This window comes from Puma concolor, chromosome C1 (genome assembly GCF_028749965.1).
Source record: "Puma concolor isolate L17-30 chromosome C1, mPumCon1.1.hap2, whole genome shotgun sequence".
In the NCBI taxonomy this organism is placed as follows: Eukaryota; Metazoa; Chordata; class Mammalia; order Carnivora; family Felidae; genus Puma; species Puma concolor.
Genome location: NC_141674.1, coordinates 9,712,285 through 9,733,925, shown reverse-complemented (window position 1 = coordinate 9,733,925; position 21,641 = coordinate 9,712,285). Strand labels below are relative to the sequence as shown.

Here is a 21,641-nt window from a genome sequence, read left to right as displayed (position 1 = left end):
GTCTCTGGAAAACAACAGTAGCCAAAGAGTTCTAAAACACACCAAGAAAGTACCCTCTTTCAAAAAGCTGGCAGGCCCTTTAAATTGTCCGACTGAAGAAACTATCTTCAACTACGGCATTAATCTCAATAGTGAACAAACATATAACTATACTCTTGCCCAATAAAGATAAAGGGGCTACTCTAAAAAATGGAAACCAGATCATGTCACTGTCCAGTCGCTTCCCACTGCACTTAGAGTAAAACATAAGCTTCTTCCTATGGCCCTTAAGGCTCTATAAATCTGACCCCAGCCTCTCCCCAACTCCATCTTGTCTCAGAGCCCCCCTGATGCCTGCCAAGCTCCAGGCCCTGGCCTGTTCTGTCTGTGTTTGAACCAGCAAGCCCATTCCCACCTCAGAGCCTTTGCACTCACTACTGATCGCTCTACCTAGAATTTTCTTTCCCTGGATCTTCACATACCTGGTTCTTGGCTACCACTTGAGTCTGTTTTAACTGTTAGTCACCTCTTCAGAGGAGCCTTCTCTGACCATGTGATCCGAAGAAACTCCCTGCTGCCTCCATTCATCACCCTTTATCACACCGCCTTGTTTCGCCATCCTCACGGCACTTTTCGCTATCTAAAATGGTCTCGTCTTCCGCTTTTCAACCATCTCTGAGTAGGTAAGCAGCAGAGCAGAGCCCTGGCCTATCTAGTTCACTGTGGAACCCACAACACCCAGGGGTGCCGTCCAGTCCATCAACGGCAGGATGAATGAGGGAGCAGGTGAACACCCAGAACAGAGAAGAGAATGGAACCGGGGACTGCTTATCCCAGTGCTCAGGGTTGGATCTGCAGCATCCAGTGATTAAAAGCTTCTTTTGTTATTTCACTGTACAAAACTTTTATTTAAAGTCTGGAAGGCTAAGCTGCTAAAACTGTTTTGCTACTGGCAATAGCAGATCGTTCATCTGGATGTAGAAATGCTGCAATCATAAGCTGCTTTGTTGATAGAAAATTTCAAGTGTTAGTAACAACCTGAGTTACGCAAAGATTCAAAAAAAAAAAAAAAACCACCTATGTGTGATTCAATAAATCAGAAATCAAGGCAGCTGTATTACCTCACTAGGGCTAAAACTTACACAATGCCCCGTGTCAATTAGATCTCAATAAAGCTGGGGAAACAAATCACCGAGGCTATACCCAAGATGCCACAGTTCTCCTCTCTTCCCCGCAGGATTGTACTGCCCCCCAGCCAGCCCCTAATACCAGAGTTTTAAGTCAGATGTGGCCATTTGACTAACTTTGGCTAATCAGATGTGAGTAGAAGTGATGTATATTGAGACAAAGCCTTCATCATCTCTGGTTCTTGAGCAACTACAAAGGCAGATCCACACAGGATGTGTAGCAAGAACAAGAAATAAACAAATGTTGTATTAAGCCCCTGAGATTTTGGAGCTGCTTTTTGTTAGCACAGCATAACAGAGCTTATCCTGACTAATAACGGCAGTATAAAATGGTGACCTGGAACCTTAGCTTTGGAATTTGACGAGTGACGGTGTGAATCAGAGCTCTATCACTTACTGTTTGAGTGGCCGTGGGCAAACCACGGCCACCTCTCTGGGCTTTAACTACCTTCATCCATAAAATTGTTATACTACCCACACTTCATAGAGTGGATGCAAAGACTCAATTAGTGAGAAAGTACATATGCAATATTTAATGGAGTGCCTGGCCTGTTGGTTAAGCACTCAGTAGACAGGAAGTGGTATTAAACTCTAGCATACCTATTTTAAGCTACTATAAGCATATTCACATTATGGAACTTTGCTCACCTTTGATATTCTATAAAGTAAAGCATTCTAAACTCTTTATTCAACGAGAAAGTAATTTTTAAAGTTTTGGATGCTCCTAGATAAATCTATGGGGGAAAAAAGAAAGAAAATAGTGGAACATCTCAAAAGTTAAATATTGGGATGGGTGTAGAATGTTAATGAAGTAAAGGACACCTGTGATTTAAAATGGGAGAGAAAAGAAACTGGGAGAAGGAAGTCGGGAAACAGAATGGCTCTCCTCTTGTCTGCCAACCAGCCTGCACTGAGTTGGAACAAAGGATCACGGGCAACACGAGTGGAGTTCCGAGTTGGGAAGATAAGAGAAGGGCTAAGTGTTGAATGGAGAACAAACTGGAAGAGAAAGAAGGACAAAGAACATGTGGATCTGGAGGCTTTGTGCAGCCCAGGGCTAGGGTCAGAGAGAGAGCCTGGTGAGCTACCACACCAGGAACGACTTGGAACACACTGGTAAGACTGAGCAGTTCAGAATGTTGCTCCAATAGTTAGTGTTTAATATACCGTGAGACTCTGGAGTCTGTTGTTTCTTCTAAAGGACTCATTTACAAACAGTATGGTCTGCTCACTCAGAGGATCCTTCAGTCCCTAAAACTCAACCAGTAAACACATGAATGAATGATACAGTACTAGTCTCTTTGAGACCATTCCCACTATAAGAGATTGCTCTGACTGCTAAAGTTCATCTAAGCAAAGCTGCTTGGTACCTACAGGGAATAATCTCAGCGTAACATCACCATTAAGATTTTAATTAAAAGTCAATCTGGTTCAGGGGCGCCTGCCTGGCTCAGTTGGTGGAGCATGCAGCTCTTGATCTCAGGGTCACGAGTTCGAGCCCCACGCTGGGTACAGAGATTGCTTAAATAAATAAACTAAAAAAAAAAAAAAAAAAAAAATCAATCTGATTCAAGTTAAAACTTTAATATCCGAATTTTTGTGTAGTTACTTCCAAGTTTCTCAAGCACTGATTGCTCATTTTCACTGGCTGAAAAGGGGGAAATAAATATAAGAGGGAAAAAGATAAAATGTCCTGAAACAATCCTTAACTTTTAAAAATTACTGAGACAACTGCTGAAAAACACTCAGAGATTTTATGCCATGACATAATAATCAGGTCTAAATATCATACAACCGATATTCCTCAGATAATGAAAATATAACTAAAGATGCTGAAAATTTTACTCATAAAAAGCGGACAACTTTTATACTCCAAATGAAAGTTTCATTACTACCAGACCACGTAAATTACATCCAAATCAGAAATGTGCTAACCATTAGAAACATAAGAGGACACTTTTCCCCTGATATTTGGCATTTGGCATCAAAGGCAGTCTTCTGCAGATCTGATATTAAAACTTGTCAAAAACAAAATGAAATTGTAAAAGAGCCAAAAAAGAAATGGTTATTGCTACAACTCTTCTGAATGGCATGTGGACTTTCTCCACACACAAGGTCGTGTGATGTAAGGGGAGCCACAGGGTGAAAAGTATGAGGTGCCCAACAGGTCGAAACACGTTAGAAAGAAAATATTAGTAGCCTAATATGGTGTAAGAATTAATGCGTTAGTAAGCCTACCGGTAAAGCTGTAGCCACCTGAAAATAACTGGCTGCTGATTAGCAATACAACAAAAGCAACGTCAACATTTGGATTCCACTATGGAAGCCCTCGCAATCGTTCTAATCCAGAATCAAGACTCCTAACAACAGTTCCTAGGCAGGAGAAAAGCAAGTTCCTTTGGGTGACCAAGTTCACATACAGAACCAGTCTTAAGAGAGAAAGAGAAATGAAATCTAGGACATATATGTGCACATAACTTTGAGGAACAATGACTAGGGCAATCCACTGTTCTCTTTTCCCCTCCCCCATCTGACCATTTCAAAACTAATTTGGCTTCAAAAGCATGTCAGTAAATCTGCAAGTTGTAAAATAATAGGAACCATGTGCCCCATGTGTTCGCCAGATTCATTTTTTATGATGTATGGTCCTCCGCATTAAAATAAACATATTTTTGATAAAGAAAAGTAATGAAACAAAATCAAAAGAATCCATTCCAAAAAAGTCACATCTCTCAATGCAACCCGGGACTGAACTTTACTAAATGCAGCCCACCCCAATAAAAGTGGGACTCCAGTTAGAAGCACCTGTGAATGATGAAAAAAAAGGTGTCCAAAATCTCAGATAGTGAGGGATACAAAATGTTTTCAAGTCTGGTAGTTTTAAGCTCAACACTACTAATTAGACTTCACATTTTCAAGTTTGTCTCTCATATTTTTTAAATGTTTATGAAGATCTCAAGAGAGTGTCTCTAACACCCATGAATTTCTGTTAACTACAAGTAAAATGATAATAAACCAGAAAATAAGAATCCTCGTTTAGAATACATTAAGTCCATATAACTGGTTTTACTTATCAGAACAGCCCTGAGGCTCCAGAAATCTCCACAGCAGAATTGTTTAATCCCCAGGTAGCTCCACACCCTCTTCCACTAAGAAACACATCTTACATTTCAATATCTGCCTTCTTGTTTGTATTCTATTAACAGGGTTTTCAAGGACAGAGTGCTTATAAAGTCTCCCACTTGATCAGTTTCAGCTTCTAAAAATAAATTTCAATCTTCCCTTTTCAACCAATGGATAATTTACAAAATAAAAAAAATATTAAAAATGAAAGCTTAATAAGCTTCAAAACAAAACCAAAAAATGAACACTACAACGTGGCAGGGGAAAGGTAAAAACAGAAAGTCTGAACTAAGGTCTCAAAGACTCTGTCCCCTGAGCAGGCTTCCTCAGAAAGGCCAAGCCACGCCCAAACAGAGCACAGGCCACTCCACAAACAAATGCACACTATGAAAGCAATGAGCTAGTTAATGGTGCGAAGAAACAGAAAAGAAAATCAGGGGAAAATGAATGTGTGTGTTTTGATCCTTCAAAAATCAAGAACTGGTCTAGCATCTAGGTAATGTATTTGTATAAATTCTTATTTTTAAACTCACCTGATTCATTTTCAATTCCTGTTGTGTTCTGAAAAGTTACACACAACAAAGAAACTTCTTTGATTACATGAGCCCTAAAAAGAAAAACAGACAATTGTAATATGTACCTGCCTACACATTTACAGTGATTTCAAACCACATACAGAACTGTAGAGTTTGCTCAAAGGGCTATTCATAAAGCAACTCCATGCCAGGTCAACTTCAATCTATGCTGAGAGCTTACTTTGCAGATTTATTATCTACAATAAAATAGATTTCTTACTAATCTTTACTAGGCCCTCATTGTACTCTACAATTGAAAGCAGACTCATTAGAATGACATCAAATTTTTGCTGTGAAATTGCATCATTCCTAAGAAGAAACAGATTAGCTCTGTTAATAGAAACACAAAGCACTGCTGAGTAATTTATTATGCAATGTAAATGTTTTTCTTTTACTTATATCAATACTGTGTTGAATGCAAACACAATTAGACCCTTTACATTATTTAGTTTTTCAAGTTCCTGAAGTACAGCGGTGAATTTACTAACATTTCCATGGGGAGTTCTCTTTGAGGAATAAAACAAAAACCGCGTAGTAAAATACAAATGTTTTCATAAAAACTGTTTGGAAAGAACTGCAATATTCCTTTACAATCTTTATTCGTATATTCACAGTACACTAAAACGATACGACAAAATCATTTCTTGTAAATGCGTGCGACATACTTGTTTCTAAATGACGACCTACGAAGACAGTCCTTTCTGCCACGTACATCCTAGGAGGCACTGGAAGTCACTCACAATAAATGAGAGTCGTGCTGCTTTAAGTAGCACTTCCACAGAAACGTTCTAAATGTTTCTGGCAGGTACAGGCACACATACCATCAGTCATAGGTCTATTTTTTCATGAACTTGCTTTAATAAATTATCCTTCCTTCCTAGATCCACAAGACTCCACTCACACTGTAGAACTTTATGTTCTAATTGTTAATAAACCAAGGAACGTGGGACATTTTTCATCTCAGAATATGCTGCCTGCCCGCTATCATAAAAAACAGCGCTTTGACATTTTGTCCCAGTTCATTAATATGAAGATTTTGGGTTTTTATTTCCCCTTGAGCTACTTCACCACACTCACCTTGATCAGCTTTAATAATCAAAGGTACTGTATTTAAGTTAGGGCCTGGTCATCTGAACTAGTTTTTATTCACAAATGGCACAGGGAAATGTATTCTGTAACTTGCATCTTGTTAGAGAGCTCAGTGCTAGCCCAACCAATACAAACTCTTAATGAGGAAATACTCAGAGAATATGATTTCAGGTAACTGGAGGTTAGCCCATGAGGTCCATTCCTTTAAATTTTAATATCGAGCATCTTTCTCATATATATTTACCATGTCTTTCTGTAGTATACATCTCCCCTTGAACATAATCGATCCTTTTCTATGAGACTTGGAATCATTATAAAGTTCAAAGTGTATTTGGGTGTTAAACAGTGATGAGGTTAGTGGCCCGAGGTGTGCGTCCCTCAACCCCCTCTGTCACCAATGCCTACTGAATGCCACACAGTCCACTAGGAGGGCCATGAGGGACACCCTGGCACCCAGAAGTGAATAAAATATCAGTGGTTTCACCTGCCCTCTTACGAAGCTTTTATGGATGGATTTAGTAACATCGGCCATAGGGAGCTCTCTTTAAGGAACCAAAAAAAAAAAATGCAGTAAATGCCAGTACTGTAATGAAAGATCTTTTGGAAAGAGCTATGATGCTTTACCATTTCCTTCAGATGGTCTTGTCCTTCCCATGAGAATCTTCGGTATCATCATCGTAACTATCACTTATGATGCTCCTCCCAAGATAAGCAGGCACTGTGCTATGGTCACGTAAATCAGTCCAGCTGATTTTTACAAAGATAAGTACTAGCACCCTCAACAAACAGGTTCAAGGAAGTTGGATAACTCAGCCATAACTGAGTCTCATAACTGGTTTCTATTAGTGCTTCTTCTTAAAAAAAATTGTTTACCTGTTTATTCGGGGGGGGAGGGAGGGGGGGAGAATCCCAAGCAGGCTCCATTCTATAAGGACAGAGCACAACTTGGGGCTCAATCTCATGAACGATGAGATCACGACATGACCTGATATCAAGAGTTGGATGCTTAACCGACTGAGCCACCCAGGTGCCCTTCTGCTATTGCTTCTTAACCACACTTCACCAACTTTTACTCCCATCTCACCGTAACTCCTACTATCTTTGTGTCAACCACTGTTTTCAGCAGTAAGCAGAAAATCCCTGCCTCTGGGGAAAGGGACCCGCAGACCCACAACAACAACAACAACAAAAAAATCAGTAAAATGTGCAGTAGATAATGAAAGTGCTTTAGGGAAAAATGAAGAGGTGGTAGGGAGAAGGAGGTAGGAATTACCATCTCTGTCTCTATGCCTGTGAAACCAAGAGTAAGTATGGTCAGAAAAGGCCACTGTAAGAAAAGGACATCTGCATAAAAGCCGGAAGAAGAGCTATGGGCCAGGACGGTATGGGAACATGAAGTGAGAAACCCCATTCGGCAGCATGCCCATGCCCAGGTGTTTCAGGGAGGGCAAGGATGGAGGCAGGGAAAGTGGAGGAGGGGATTCAGAAAGGCAGGGAAGGCAGATAAAGTATGGGTTTAGCAAGGTAAGCACTGCTCACCAGAATGGCTGGAGCTTTTCCATCCAGGGATAGAAAGCCGTTGGGAGGCTCAAGGTGGCCGACCTCATGTGACTTAGGTTTAAAAAGAGACTGTAAGGGAAGAGGGTGGAGGCAGGCAGATCTCTCAGGAGGCTAATGCCCCAATCTAGGCAAGAGATGATGCTGGCTTGGCCCGCACAGAAGAGATGTGAGAAGTAATCAGATCCCGGATATATTTTTAAAACAGAGCCCCCAAGATTTGCTGCCACCGGAGATATCAGGTATGAAAGAAGAGGAAGTCAGGGATGACACCAAGATTTTTATCCTAAGGACAAGGAAGGCTGGAACTGCCATTTTCTGTCATCGAAGGAGATGCTGCCTCTTCCTTTCCATCTGCTTTTCCTTGCTTTTTTCCTCTTCACTTAACATTTTCTTCCTTTCCTTTCCCTCCCCTTTTGTAGTTGCTGGTTCACAGGCACAAATAACTGAGATACTATGGCCTCTAATCCCAAAGAACTCAAATACTAAAGTATTCAGAACGTTTCAGTCTTTCATTTGTTTCTCAATGAATCTCACTTTCTCTTAATAAAAAGTTACAACATAATTCAGGTTGTTAAATGATTAATAAGCTTCTCTCTGACTTTCTGCACTATCTGTTTCCTTCCTTGTCCTAATAGGAATCCGCTCATCATTTCTTTCCAGAGAAAAGGATCGTAACATCTTTTTTTTTTTTTTTTTTTTAAGAGTTCACTTATATACATGCGTGCTTGGACCCTCCTCTCCATCACTTCTAATCCCAATTGCCAAAAACCAGAGTCTCATTTTTTTTCTCTCTTAACTCACGACATCGTCAATTATATATCTAAAATATTTTACGTGAAAAGCATTGCAAATCCGACACTGACTTCTCAAATGATACTTTAAAAATTAAATCTTTTACTAAATTATACTGAAAACAAGGGATGTGAAACACAAGAACTGAGAATTTGGCAGTGGCTCTCAATACAAGACCACTGCATTTTGGACTGGGCAACTAATCCTTGTCTGTCCCTTCTATCATGGCCATGGCCTTGTCTGTCCCTTCTATCATGGCCATGGCCATGCCTGCACAATCAATGCCGGCAGTGCCTCTGACTGTTTTGAAAATCACAAATACCTACACACCTCCCAAATAACCTCCTAGCTGAGAACCTCTGAACTGTAATAATCATGTAACTAGCTGCAATATGACAACATGTTTAAAAGCAACTACAGACTCTGAAAGTTGTTACTGAAGTAACTTTAGATTCCTCCAGCATGCAAAACCCCTGTGGAAGCGTCCTGGCAATCCTACCTATTTTCATATTCAGTGCTGACTTCAACAGCATTATTTTCACATACCCACTTAACTAACATAGAATCTCAAGGTCAAAGTTTTATCATATGTACAAACTTGAACCAACAATCCTATCAGTGCAGTGGCAGAGAAAAATCTTTCCATACCTATCACTGAAACTTACTAATTCTATCAAGTTAGGGGGAAAAAAATAGCTAAACAGTTAAGTGCCTCTGGTTTTCCAATGGCAAATATTGAAAATCTTAAAATCACGAGGATTTCTCCTACCCTGGCTTATGCCTTAGTTTCTTTTTTGGATTTCTGTACCTGACCAAACCTCCTTGAATTCCAGCTTGCTGACATTTATCAGATAAAGTACATGAGGCAGATACACAGACTAAGAGTATGGGAATCTTTATCATCAACTGTACTTTACTAATAGCATACATTCTTAGAAAAATAAGAGCTTGATCTTGATTTTACATATCCATGGCTTTAATAATATACACGTACTTAACTTTTCAAGATATTGCTTCCAAATTCTAGGGCAAATCATCCTCACAAGTATTTAATTTAATATTATAGAGATGACTTGATTATACATGATCAGTATCAATGCAGCAACCATAAAATAATTAGGGTCTTTATTCCAACAATGGTCCCTTGAAGTGGCAAGACAATGTCAAGAACCGTAAGCTGCTGTCTTCTGACATGGAGGCCAGGGACCAGAAAAGGGAGAGATACGTGGGACACCCCCGTCCCTGGGTCAGACCAGCCCGGCAGCCCCAGCGGGGCACACCACCATCACCCATCACCCATCCTCAGAGATAAGGCAGATTAAACTGAAGACAAACACAAAATAACATGAATGCAATACACAGAACAGGTTAAACAGTCACATCCACCCTTTGTAGACCTGTCCATCTACAAAAACTACATGAGAGGCAAAGTAAAAGCAACAGCAGATTCTTTACGATCAGTCTAAATCTGAGAAGGAAGGGGGAGAATTAGGAAGATAATTATTTGATTTGATTTGCATATTCACCTTTTAGTCACTGATGTTATTTTACAACTATTCTCTCGGGTCATTTTAGATCTTTTGGAGCTATCTGGAAAATAATTAAATTTGCAACAAAGTCATTAATATTATTTTATAATTATTTTAAGTTATAAAAAAATGCATATTGTAACATCAAGACTCAGAAGAAACTAACTTTTAAGACTCAGGAAGCAACATAGAGCTTACAGACAAATACTAAAAGAAAAATAAAAAAACCAGTATGGTATATCAAAATGCAAAAGATCATAAATGCCCTAAAAATGTGGGCTAGATGCAAAGAAAAGTTTTAAAAATACCAATCTGTGGGGCGCCTGGGTGGCTCAGTCGGTTAAGCATCTGACTTCGGCTCAGGTCATGATCTCATGGTCCGTGAGTTTGAGCCCTGCATCGGGCTTTGTGCTGACAGCTCAGAGCCCGGAGCCTATTTCGGATTCTGTGTCTCCCTCTCTCTCTGACCCTCCCCCGTTCATGCTCTGTCTCTCTCTGTCTCAAAAATGAATAAAAGTTAAAAAAAAAAAATTTTAAATACCAATTTGTGAAAGAAGTCTTAGAAAGTTTATGGCCTATATAAGATAAATATATATATATATATATATATATATATATATATATATATATATATTCTAAACTAATCACAGCATAAAGTAGATCTTTCATGGTAAGTAAGTATCATTGTAGCAAATGCAGAGATGATTCAGCTTTTAGTGGAGTAGATTTACAGTGTTTAACACTGATTTCAACTTACTCTGACCAGAAGATTCTTGAAATCCAGAAACTTCTAGAGAAAACAGTAAAAATATCTAAACTATGCCGACTTCTCAAAAGCAGTTTTCATTAATTTACAAACACAGCTAGCATATTTGACATTCAAAACTACCACTCCTAATTCCTACCAGAAGAATGGAATCACCAAGTTACAATCTATAAACTCTAGGTATCAATAACGAAAACAGTTGGCACTTATTCAGATTAAGCAAAACCACATAATTCATAAATACTGAATCTGCCCAGGAATTTGTCAAATACAAACACAATTTCACAAGAATAATCATCTAGAACATTTAGTTTCACACTAAAAAACATACTCCCAACTCCCCTCATAAAAGGCAGATTCTATTACCATATTAAATCAGCCAAAGTGAAAAATCAAACCAGATACGTTTATCATTTTAGGAATAAAGAGGTCACGTGCACCCGTTGTGTGCGTAAAGAGAAAGAGACCCAGAACACGGCAAAGATTCGGCCAGTGTGAACTCTTGCTTCTTGACACCCCACCCTCCCGCCTCTCTCCCCATCTAGAACCATTTCTACCCAAGGCAAAAAGGCAATCATGCAACACACTATATCACACAGGAAATTTCTCTGCCTGAAAAGTAAACGAGATTTGAAGAGAAAGCTCACAAATAAATCCGTACTTTCTCCTACTTCAATGAAGCGATTTCCCCAACGAGGCCTAGAACACTATGGACAAAAATACCCCAGGGCCTGATCCTCCAAATTCTTGGAGCAAGGTGTCCTGACACAAACCTAAATAGGGAAGCAGAGTCCAGCGAATCTACTCCTGGTGGGAGAATCTGATCCTGACAACACGGTTTCAACAAGAAGGAAGGGGAAAAAACAGAAAGTCTGCCGTTCTGAATGGCTTCAGAGCTGCAGAAATCAATGAGAAAATGAGGTTGATTAGAGCTTTTGTTTGAAATATGTAAGTTAACACCACGGAAGAATGTTAAGAGATCTGTGGATGTGCGAGGAAAGTACTATAAAGCCGAATTTAGATTATGGCGCCCTGGGGGTTTTTTCCTCCCTTAGAATATCTCTACAGGAAAAAAAAAAAGAGAGAGAGAGAGAGAGAGATTCAAGAAAACTTTTTCATAAAATATTGCTTCAAGCACCCATTAATGAAGAGCTAGCTTAGCTCTCATAAACGTATAGCAAATGCTGATTATCGCTTACGTGGTTTATGTCATGGGCAGCTACTAACAAATGCTCTCCTTTCTTTTGACTACATTTATACACCCATGTCATCATATTACATTACATCACAAATTTCAGGTTTTGTTTAGCGTTTCTACAATAATACCCTCTAACCCCACAATTTAAAATACCCAGTTTCTCTACAGAAATTAAAACATATTATGCCCACTTTAACATGTTCCTCTGATATCCTTCCTCAAGGCACTAAAAACTAAAGAATCACTGTCCATTTTCCCAGATGAACTAACTCCATCAATTTAAAATACGCTTGAATTAAAAAGTTACTTTCGGGGCGCCTGGATGGCGCAGTCGGTTAAGCATCCGACTTCAGCCAGGTCACAATCTCGCGGTCCGGGAGTTCGAGCCCCGCGTCAGGCTCTGGGCTGATGGCTCAGAGCCTGGAGCCTGTTTCCGATTCTGTGTCTCCCTCTCTCTCTGCCCCTCCCCCGTTCATGCTCTGTCTCTCTCTGTCCCAAAAATAAATAAAACGTTGAAAAAAAAAAATTAAAAAAAAAAAAAAAGTTACTTTACTTTCCTTATTTTCAATGCTACCTGATAAGAAGTCTAGATGTAAAACTCCACCTGGGGAGATGGGTGGGTAAGAACACAAATGCCAGCCCCCAGCTCTGTAACACAGCTGGGCTCCCATCTCTCCTAGAAGTTCAGCTTAACCAAATGCTGGCTGAACATTCTGCCAAACAGCATTCAAACCAAAGCAGTTTCTATAAAATGATACTTTTCTGATATTTCCCTATGTTAGACATGCAAAACTTTTAAGTTCTTTTCAAAGGAAAATTAAGTCAATTCTTCCCTAACACTTAAATGTCACACTTCCAACTCAAACACAAAATTTCTAAAGCAAGATGCCACATGGTAGTTCATTTCACAATCCCTAAAATACAAGGACTTCTCAGTTGACCCCTTTGAGTCAATGTTTTTCCACTGTCATTGCCAATACAGATGTCACTTCTGTGATTAAACACTTAAAACTGAGGGATCTTCAGGAACCCTACAAAATACTTGTCAATTTCCTAGAAAACGGAAGCAACCTTCTGCAACACGATGCTCTGGTCCTGGCACTCAAGTATTCATTTTCTCATGCAAGGACTCTCTAAGCAAGCGAACGGAATCACCTTACAAGTGGCTGCTGACAGCCTTTCTGGTTTTTCCCACACAATAAAATATGTAGGAAAACTCATCTTCCGCAAGCTACACGGAAATGACAAGGCTTCCTGAATTCATCAGCGAAGAACCTAAAGTAAAATTGCAAGTTATCCCAGACAGACTGACAACTTCCACCGTACCTTGCTAAGATCCCAGACACGCTTTATGTCACTACAAGATTCAAGGTGTTCTCCCAAGAGTTTATTAAGGTATTTATTATTTTGGGAGGGAGTGACTCACTCCACTTTAAATAAAGGCTGAGGTTTAGGGTCGCTCCTCTATATATGCAAGTACTTCTGTTCTCAAGAGCGTTTTGAAAGAACAGCAACACCTACTGTCTGCAGAGCAATGTTTGTGAATTGCTCTGCAGTTTAAGTGGCTCTGGTACATACATAAGTTTTTACTTTTTAAGGGAAAGCAGGATTCCAAATAAATCATCTGTAGTTCTCGTTTCAAGGTAAAGATATGTAACTTCCCCGCCTATGACAGAAAGAATGAAAGCCTATCTCTTGGTACTATGAGCAGTGGTAAACCAAAGAGCACGACTCACTCGAGACTGTGTGCAAAAAGCACTAACAGATTAAATGGGAGAGTTCCGGAGGGGTGTGAGTCCCAGGTTAAATGTAAATCTGACCCTGTGGGTCAGGCTCCCCAGATGTCGTGTGAGGAGTTATTATCCCACCCATCCTCCCTCTGGACCCACTCCAAAAGCCCGGGAGGTCTTTAAGGAAAGACGCAAGAGGAATTAAAGGCAGAGCCCGTGAACACGTGCACCTGGGAGACCAGGGCCAAGAGCCTGATTCCATGACTGTCTGTCAGGCAAGCGGCTTCCGCCACCTGGGATGAGCAGCGCGGAGCCACCGGGAGTTTCTGACTGAGGAATGCTGCAAACAAAACAACGTCTAACAGTTTAGAAAGACTAAATGGACAGGAAAGAGCGAGGTGGGGAGACGGCAGCCAGAAAGACTGGGACTGGGCAAGTCGGTTAAGAATCCAAGATGTTATGTGATGAAGGTCTGATATGACCGACGCCACACACAGGAAGAATAGACAAAACGTGTCTTCGAACTAAACAGGAAGTAAAAAGAGATGGTGAAGAGGAGTCCAGAATATGCAATGTGACTGAGCGGAAGAATGAATATGTTTTTAAAGATAGAGCAGCCAGAGGGGCGCCTGGGTGGCGCAGTCGGTTAAGCGTCCGGCTTCAGCCAGGTCACGATCTCGCGGTCCGCGGGTTCGAGCCCCGCGTCAGGCTCTGGGCTGATGGCTCAGAGCCTGGAGCCTGTTTCCGATTCTGTGTCTCCCTCTCTCTCTGCCCCTCCCCCGTTCGTGCTCTGTCTCTCTCTGTCCCAAAAATAAATAAACGTTGAAAAAAAAAAAAAAAAAGATAGAGCAGCCAGAGTAGGGATAGTATTTAAGTGGAAGGTGGTGAGCTCCATTTTAGACTTTGAGGAGAGGCCAGACGTCCACACAGAAAGCTGCATCCATTAAATGAGGGGAAAAAAGTCCCAGCACAGATTGCCTTCAAGTGTGGGGATGGCTAGGGACGGAGATCTAGAAGTCTTCAGCCACAAGGGGGTGCCTAGGGATTAAGGAAACTGCCAAAGGAAAAAATATCCACAGAGAAGAGAAGACTAAGGATTTGGCTTTATGACAGGCATGGAAGGGACTAGAAAGAAACTTGCCCCCTCCACCATGTTCGGGGCGGGGGTGGGGGGAGGAGGCAAAAAGCTTAAGGACTCAGAGGTAACTCGGAAGGGTTTCTCTCAGCGATAATTTTGCCACGTTATCCCACAAGACTTACTGCACTGAGAGAAGTAGCTAAGAAAAACGCTGTTAATATTTTTGAAAAAACCTAAAGTAACTGAAATTGCTTTCATATTCTTCATCTATTTGCCTCAGAATATCCCAACGAAAGAAAGAAGTAATCATTGTCCCCACTTTACAGACAGGAAGAGGAGAGGATAACCGACCTGCCCCCCACCACTGCCAGAAATAACCCAGGCCCTGCGCTCAATCTGTGATACGGTTTATTCTGTGCATCCAGGCAGGGCTCAATTAAATTACTATGGGACCGCACGGATACGATAGTCCTCTCCCAAAACAGGTAAAACTGACTTGCTCAATGTCCTCTAACAAATGGTAAGACAGCTTCATAATTAAAAATCTAAATTTATCCCAAGAGCCCCCCTTCTTAAAATTCCTATTTTCAGATGTACGTTAAAACTAGGCCTTTCTGAATTATAGCGAATTCCCTAAAATAAGCCTCAGAGAAACATTCAGAATGTCACATTTATACTGATACTCCAAGTTACACTTGATTTATACTGTCTTAATAACCTCCTGGGCAATGCACAGGATCCACAGTGAAGTATGTAAGGGTTTGGTGAACCTCCAATTTCTTTTCCAATTTTAATAGCATCATTTAAATTACTTGAAAATGCCATGGAGTTTTCCCACCAGAGTTTAATGTCGTCTTAGTGGAACTACTTACACGCACACGGAAAAGCTGTAGGTTTCACCAATTCCCAGACAAGCTGCCCACAATAATCAAACTAACAGTTAAACTTAGCTTTACATATTTCAGGCTAGCTGTGCCAAGAAGCAATTTAGCTCTTTCAAAGCAAAGCCTATCGTACAATTTAGTGCAAGAGCTCCAAAATATTCTTTTCACCAAAATGGCTGGCAAATATGTAAGTAATTCAGTGAAACCTCCTTTACTGCACGTTCCAAAAAGACATTATAATAAATGAAACACAGCATAGGTATGACATGAACCGAGACTCTGAGAATAAACACTATACGGTACTGAGGAAAATACGATAAGCATATTTCACTCCAAATGAACCAGATTTACCACGTACAATAACTAATTCACAGTTCAGGGAAGTGGGGTGAGGAATGAAAGGCATTCTCTTTAAGAAAGCATACTTGAATGGCACATGCATTCATTCCAGCGAAATTATGCAGATATTCCGTAATTGAGAAAACCACCCCATTACCAAATGTGGTCCAACAGGGCATCTCTTTTTTTTACGTTTTCCTTATCACTAAGCTCTAGCTAATTCTTTATGCTACGATAAAAACTCAATCTATTCGGTTCCTCCAAAGACTGCAAATGTAGATTTGATAACGTATACTTTTTTGCCTGGGGGTTGTTGCATTAATGATGCATGTATGTCATGAAGATCAATAGCTATCTTTAAATTATAAAGTAATAAGCTGAAGTTGGGTAAGCACTTCAAAAGTAAACTTTATTTCCTCAAGACAAACTTATCACTTTCAATGCATAACCTGAACTGGTTGGGGGCGGGGAAAGATCTTAGAAAAACTAGTCTGGCCGCCTACATCAATCTTCAAGGGGTTGCTTCACCCTCATTTTCCAGAAGACGGTTGTTTCTGTGCCATTCGGGAGAACAGGCAACAAGCTTACATTATTCACCACGCATCAACTCTATACAAATTGATTTAAATCCGTAATAATTTAATCTACAGACTATGTCATGAAAACTCCTTCATACTCTCCAGGTTATCTCAAATTGCTTTATCTCTTGCCACAGAACTGCTGAAAAGTGTACGATTCGATAAAATCACAGGCACACACACAGGAAGGAACCTCCACGGGGGAGTAAGTCTATTCCCCAACTTCAAGGTGGGCTTCATGTAAACCATAGTCTATTCTTCCAGTTCTTTGCCTAAAGCGATTCCATAAACTGCTTTAGTGGTTCAACCATCCCATCAGATGGGCCTTTCTTTAAGGCTGTGGTTGACAACTGGGTCCCCACCAAGGGACATCTGGCAACGTCTGGAGACTTCATCAGTTGTGTCGGCTGGGGGGAGCTGTTACTGGCATCTCACAGGTAGGAGCCAGGGAGGCTGCCAAACATCCTCCAATGTGCAGGACCGCCCCCAAAAGAAAAAATTATCCAGCCCCACTTGTCAATCGTGCCAAGGTTAAGAAATCCTGCTTTAACGGAACCTAAGTGATGCTTTTTCAGTAATGGAGTCCATAGCTTTCAGTCGCTCTAGGAAGATGATTTTAGCGGCTCTAATTATAAACTTCTCACTTCAAAAGGAGAGAGCCAGATCTCTAACCAAATGCTATGAGGAGTGACAGCGTAACTGACAGGCACCACGCAAACCACAGAGCACTGGCCACACGTCAGCAGTATCAGCAGTAATGACTGTCAGGTAATGTCCCCATCATCTGGAAACTCCCTGTATCTGCACATCGCCTCACAAGTTTGACAATTTCCCCCCACCGTCCACCTACTCCCCTTGCACTCCCCACTATGGAGTTTTCCCATGCAGCCCACAGGCTTTTTTCCCTGCCTGGGTATTAAAAATAGCATGAAAAGCAAGTTGGAAGACACAAAAATAGTAAATAACCTAAGGTGCTTTCCATCCCGGAAAGTCTATGATTTAACGGGACTTAAAAGGTTTGTAAATCAGAACTGGAACTTGAAAAGAGATCGGCAGCTTAAAGAAACAGTCCCATGAATAAATAAACATCTACCGTAAAATAATCATCAAAAGAATATGCGTGCATACATATATATGGAACTGCACAGACCCGGCTCAGGGAGAAGAGAATAAAAGGAAGCTGAAATTGAGTGCTGCTTCCTATAACTGCATTGGCAGGAAAAATACCTATTGAGAGGCTAAAAAACAGAATTTACATTTTCACATACCTTAAAAGATTACAAAACTTCAAAATTCACAATGGAAAAACCTAAACAATCTTAATGAAGAGAGAATCTCAGGCTTTAGAAACCTTACTGATCAATACAGAATTGATAAATAAATTATGGCCCATCCATATATTACACAGCCATTAAAAATCACATTGAAGAATATTTAATGGCATGAATAGACGCTCACAATATAGTAAAAAGACAGGTTATGGATAATATACACAATCTGGTATCGATTCTGTATAAAATATAAAAGCAAATAAATACATACACGAAACACACACATGCACAAGACAGACAAGGAGGAGGTCCGCCAAAATGTTAACGGTGGTTATCTGAAGAACAAGAAGATCAGAGCTGGTTTCTTTTCCTTCTTTGTGCCTTTCTCTATCTTCATATCATCCTACACTGAGAATCATTTGTTAGTTTTTTACTTACAAAGCGAATAGATTATCACAAATACAAATTTAAACCGTACTGTTTCAGGAACCGTCCACAAAATGAGAAAAAAACAAATCTGAATATGCCAACCTTTCAATTAAAGAAACCACCTTCAGAATCCACAAAAGCGAACTTTCACGGAGTTGTTATTATGTGTCTGGTATTCTTCTAAACACTTCAATGTATTAACTTATTTAAATCAAACCAAAAGAGATGCGGAAAAAAAGAAGAGCCCTGGAATAACAGAGGCTGTGAACCATTTTAGTCCCCGTGTGAATTTCAGTCTCGGCTTCTATAGACTGAAATGAGTGTTTAATCAGATCATCTTTAAACGTCCTCTCAAGGCTACAATGAGATTCTACACATGATGAATATGGTTGCACGTTTGTAAGGAAGCTTCTAGAGAATGATGGGGCAGCTGCATGCCATCTCAAACACAAAACCCTACTTAAAAAGAACATGATTATGCGTCTCAGTTCCTCCTCAGTATCTATCTGTACAACAAATTACATAACATGTTAGAAATAAATTCTAAAGCCTTACATTTTCCCAATACTTGGCCGTATCTGATCACTTGGATATGAAGTCTGGTATGGTAGGTAAGAGAATCACTGAAAGGTTAGGTTTCTTGTTCAACGTTAGGGTTGTTTTTAACAATAAACCTGTAGTAAACAAAAACTTTATGAAACATATTAGTCGTGTTCTGGGTACAACCATTTTAGGGTCTGATTTAAGGGGCCTAAAGATCTACTGGAACTCACCAAAGGAATTCCACTTATGAAATAAAACCAAAACCTGAATACAACACGGAATGGAAAATGAGGGGCCAGCATGAATCTCCCTTCTCGGGGCGGGGGATTACAGCTGCGAGGTTAAAGGAATTTGGGCTTCCCGGGTAAATGTGGGTTTATTCCCCAAGCTCACCGCCCGACAAAAGGGGGCCAGTCGCAGTTCAGCGGCTCACTCGTGGGTCGGAAGGAACCACCGAGATTTGGGAATACCCGTAACTGTTAGTTATACTTCGGGTCTCACTCGCCACCATCAAAAAATAGGTTCGTGGATATCTTTAGTAACAAAATTAATAATACATAAGTGCACGTCTGTTAAAAACAAAAACAAAACACCGGTGGGTCTGAGATAGGAATACTGAAGGGAGACAATTTGCAGGGTGAAACCACACAAAAACTATTTAGGAAACACAAAGACGCAAGACACAAAACAAATTAAGAATGCAAGTGTGAAAGGCACATTCGCCTTGAACACAAAAGAGAAAAAGCAAAAAGCTGGCACGGCCCAGGGACCCCGCGTGCGCCTTCGCTGTCCGGGGACGCGGGTCCCGGGTGGACTCGCAGCCGCCGCCCGGCCCCGCCGCCCACACGCGTCCCCCTCGCGGGGCGCGCGGCGATCCAACGGCCACAAAGCGAACCGCACAACTTCGCCGCCGCGGGCCCCAAGGCCGGCCCGGTGGCTCGGGCGCGGGAGGGAGGAAGCGGGGAGCCCCGGGCAGGCCCGCGCCTGGTTCCGGGACCCCGCCGGCCCGGGACGCCCGGTCCTCCGTGGGGGCGCGTCCGCCGGCCCGCCCGGCCCTGCGCGCCCGGTCCCCGCGGGTCGCCGCCGCCGCCTCGCTCTTCGCGGGCAGGGACGGGCGTCCCGGCGTCGAGCCCGCCGCCGTCCCGGAAGCCGCCCGTCCCGGCCGCCCCTTACCTGCGCCCGCCGCGCCCCGCGCCTCAGAGCGCCGAGAGCCGCCGCCCGCGCCGCCGCCGCTGCCGCCGCTCCGCCCGCCCCGGCGTCCGCGGCCGCGCCGCCGCCATCTTGGCTCCGGTCGGAAGTGACGTCGGGCGGTGGCGGCCGCGGCCGCGAGAGCCCACACCGCCCGCGCCGTCGCCGAGGGCCGCGACCCCTGGCCGCGCGGGCACCCACCCCGGGACGCACGCGCCCCGACGACCTCCGGCCGCCCCGACCCCGAGGCGCCGCCGCCCTTCGGTCTCGCGCTGGCCCGGTCGCCCTCGCAGGGACAGCGCGGACCCCACGGGCGGCGCCTCGCCTCGCCACGACCAGCCCGACCGCACCCGGGGGGGGGGGGGGGTGGGAGGTAATTCTGCACGATTAAAAGTTACTACGGGAATCTATAGCCTTTAATAAAAGGTGCAGGGAGGCGAAAAATGGGTTCATCACCGAGTTCCTGGCAAAGAAGCGTCGATCCCATTCTTCGCGCGTCTCGAAAGGACCAACCTTGCCTCACCCAAAAAGCTCAAGCTCCAAGGGGACAGATGCACCTGGATTTAGTTGCTTATTCATTTGGAGCAAGTATTTATTGCCTGCCCACCATGTGCCTGGCACTGTTCTCGGTGCTGCAGCTACATCCGGCCCAGAACGTGACATTGGCCTTGTCCTGATGGATCTTATTATTTACAAATAGATGGGTTGGGTGGCTACGAATAAATGCTGTCATGGAGGCGGACTGGGTTGAGTCGGAGATGTTTAGCAGGTGGTTGGAAAGGAGTCTGGAGTCAGGGAGAGAAAATTGGCGGTTCTCAAATGTGGGTGGTATCTAAAGCCGTGAGCACTTCAAGATAAACTTACGCCCTGAGAATGAAATCAGGGAGAATTTAAAATGTAATGGGCAACATTAAGCCTCTGTGTTAAGGACCCACCGGAAAGAATAGACACTAAATTAGATGCAGGTGTGCAAGTCCACTTAGTCAACTGGGGTTTTAATCTTAAGAAAACCTGATGTATCTAACATACAGTATGTTATAATCTTCCTGCAAAGGGATGATGTAGCCAATGACCTAGTCAGGCATAGTTAAAAAAAATCAAGATAATCTCATCAGAATAAATTTCATCAAGGCCTTTGAAAGTGATAGGGTCAGTACAGAGACTAGGGAAAAAAAGAAATCAAACCTCAAGTGTTTGCCTTGTTTCTGCTACCATTCCAGGGAAAGAGGTCCCAGATCTGGGAGATACTCCTATCTAGGTATGTTACTAAAATAGCATACTCCGCTGTGGATCAAAGACGACATCAGACTTTCCATCCTTTCCCTAAATCGATGCCTTGCAACATGATCCATACATTAAAATTATCTGGAGTATCTGCAAAACAGAAAGAGAGAGAGACGCCACCATTCCATCCACTGAAAACACTGACATACAGGGGCACCTTAGACAGCTCAGTCTGTTAAGCATCTGACTTCAGCTCAGGTCACGATCTCACAGCTGATCAGTTCGAGCCCCACATTGGGGTCTGTGCTGAAAGCTTAGAGCCTGGAGCCTGCTTCAGATTCTGTGTCTCCCTCTCTCTCTGCCCCTCCCCCACTCATGCTCTGTCTGTCCGTCTCTCTCTCTGAAATAAACAAAAATAAAAAATGAGACACTGACATACAAATCAAAAAAATTAAAAGAAGAACTCTATGCCATCTGGCATTTAATAGAGTGCAAAGGAAAATAAAGGAGCATCAGGTTAGAAGGACCATGGTGACATATACTTGACATATACTAGAGAGCATCATGCCAAGAGATGGT

At 42.2% G+C, this 21,641-nt stretch overlaps 1 protein-coding gene across 7 annotated transcripts in view; it reads right to left on the bottom strand.

The window, feature by feature from the left end:
* Positions 1 to 19,955, bottom strand: part of PRDM2 (PR/SET domain 2) — a 124,494-nt gene extending 104,539 nt beyond the window's left edge. For 2 of the 7 annotated variants that reach the window (XM_086715722.1, XM_086715725.1), the window contains exons 1-2: positions 19,824 to 19,939; positions 4,823 to 4,896 (exon numbers count right to left, since the gene is read on the bottom strand). In XM_086715722.1, the coding sequence (XP_086571848.1) occupies positions 4,823 to 4,831 (9 nt within the window). In that variant the 5' untranslated portion in view covers positions 4,832 to 4,896; positions 19,824 to 19,939. Of the gene's footprint in view, positions 1 to 4,822; positions 4,897 to 9,831; positions 9,855 to 18,662; positions 19,764 to 19,823 lie in introns of those variants that run through there. The other 5 variants (XM_086715726.1, XM_086715727.1, XM_086715733.1 and 2 more) reach the window with 4 other exon arrangements.
* Between the last annotated feature and the right edge of the window lie 1,686 nt (positions 19,956 to 21,641).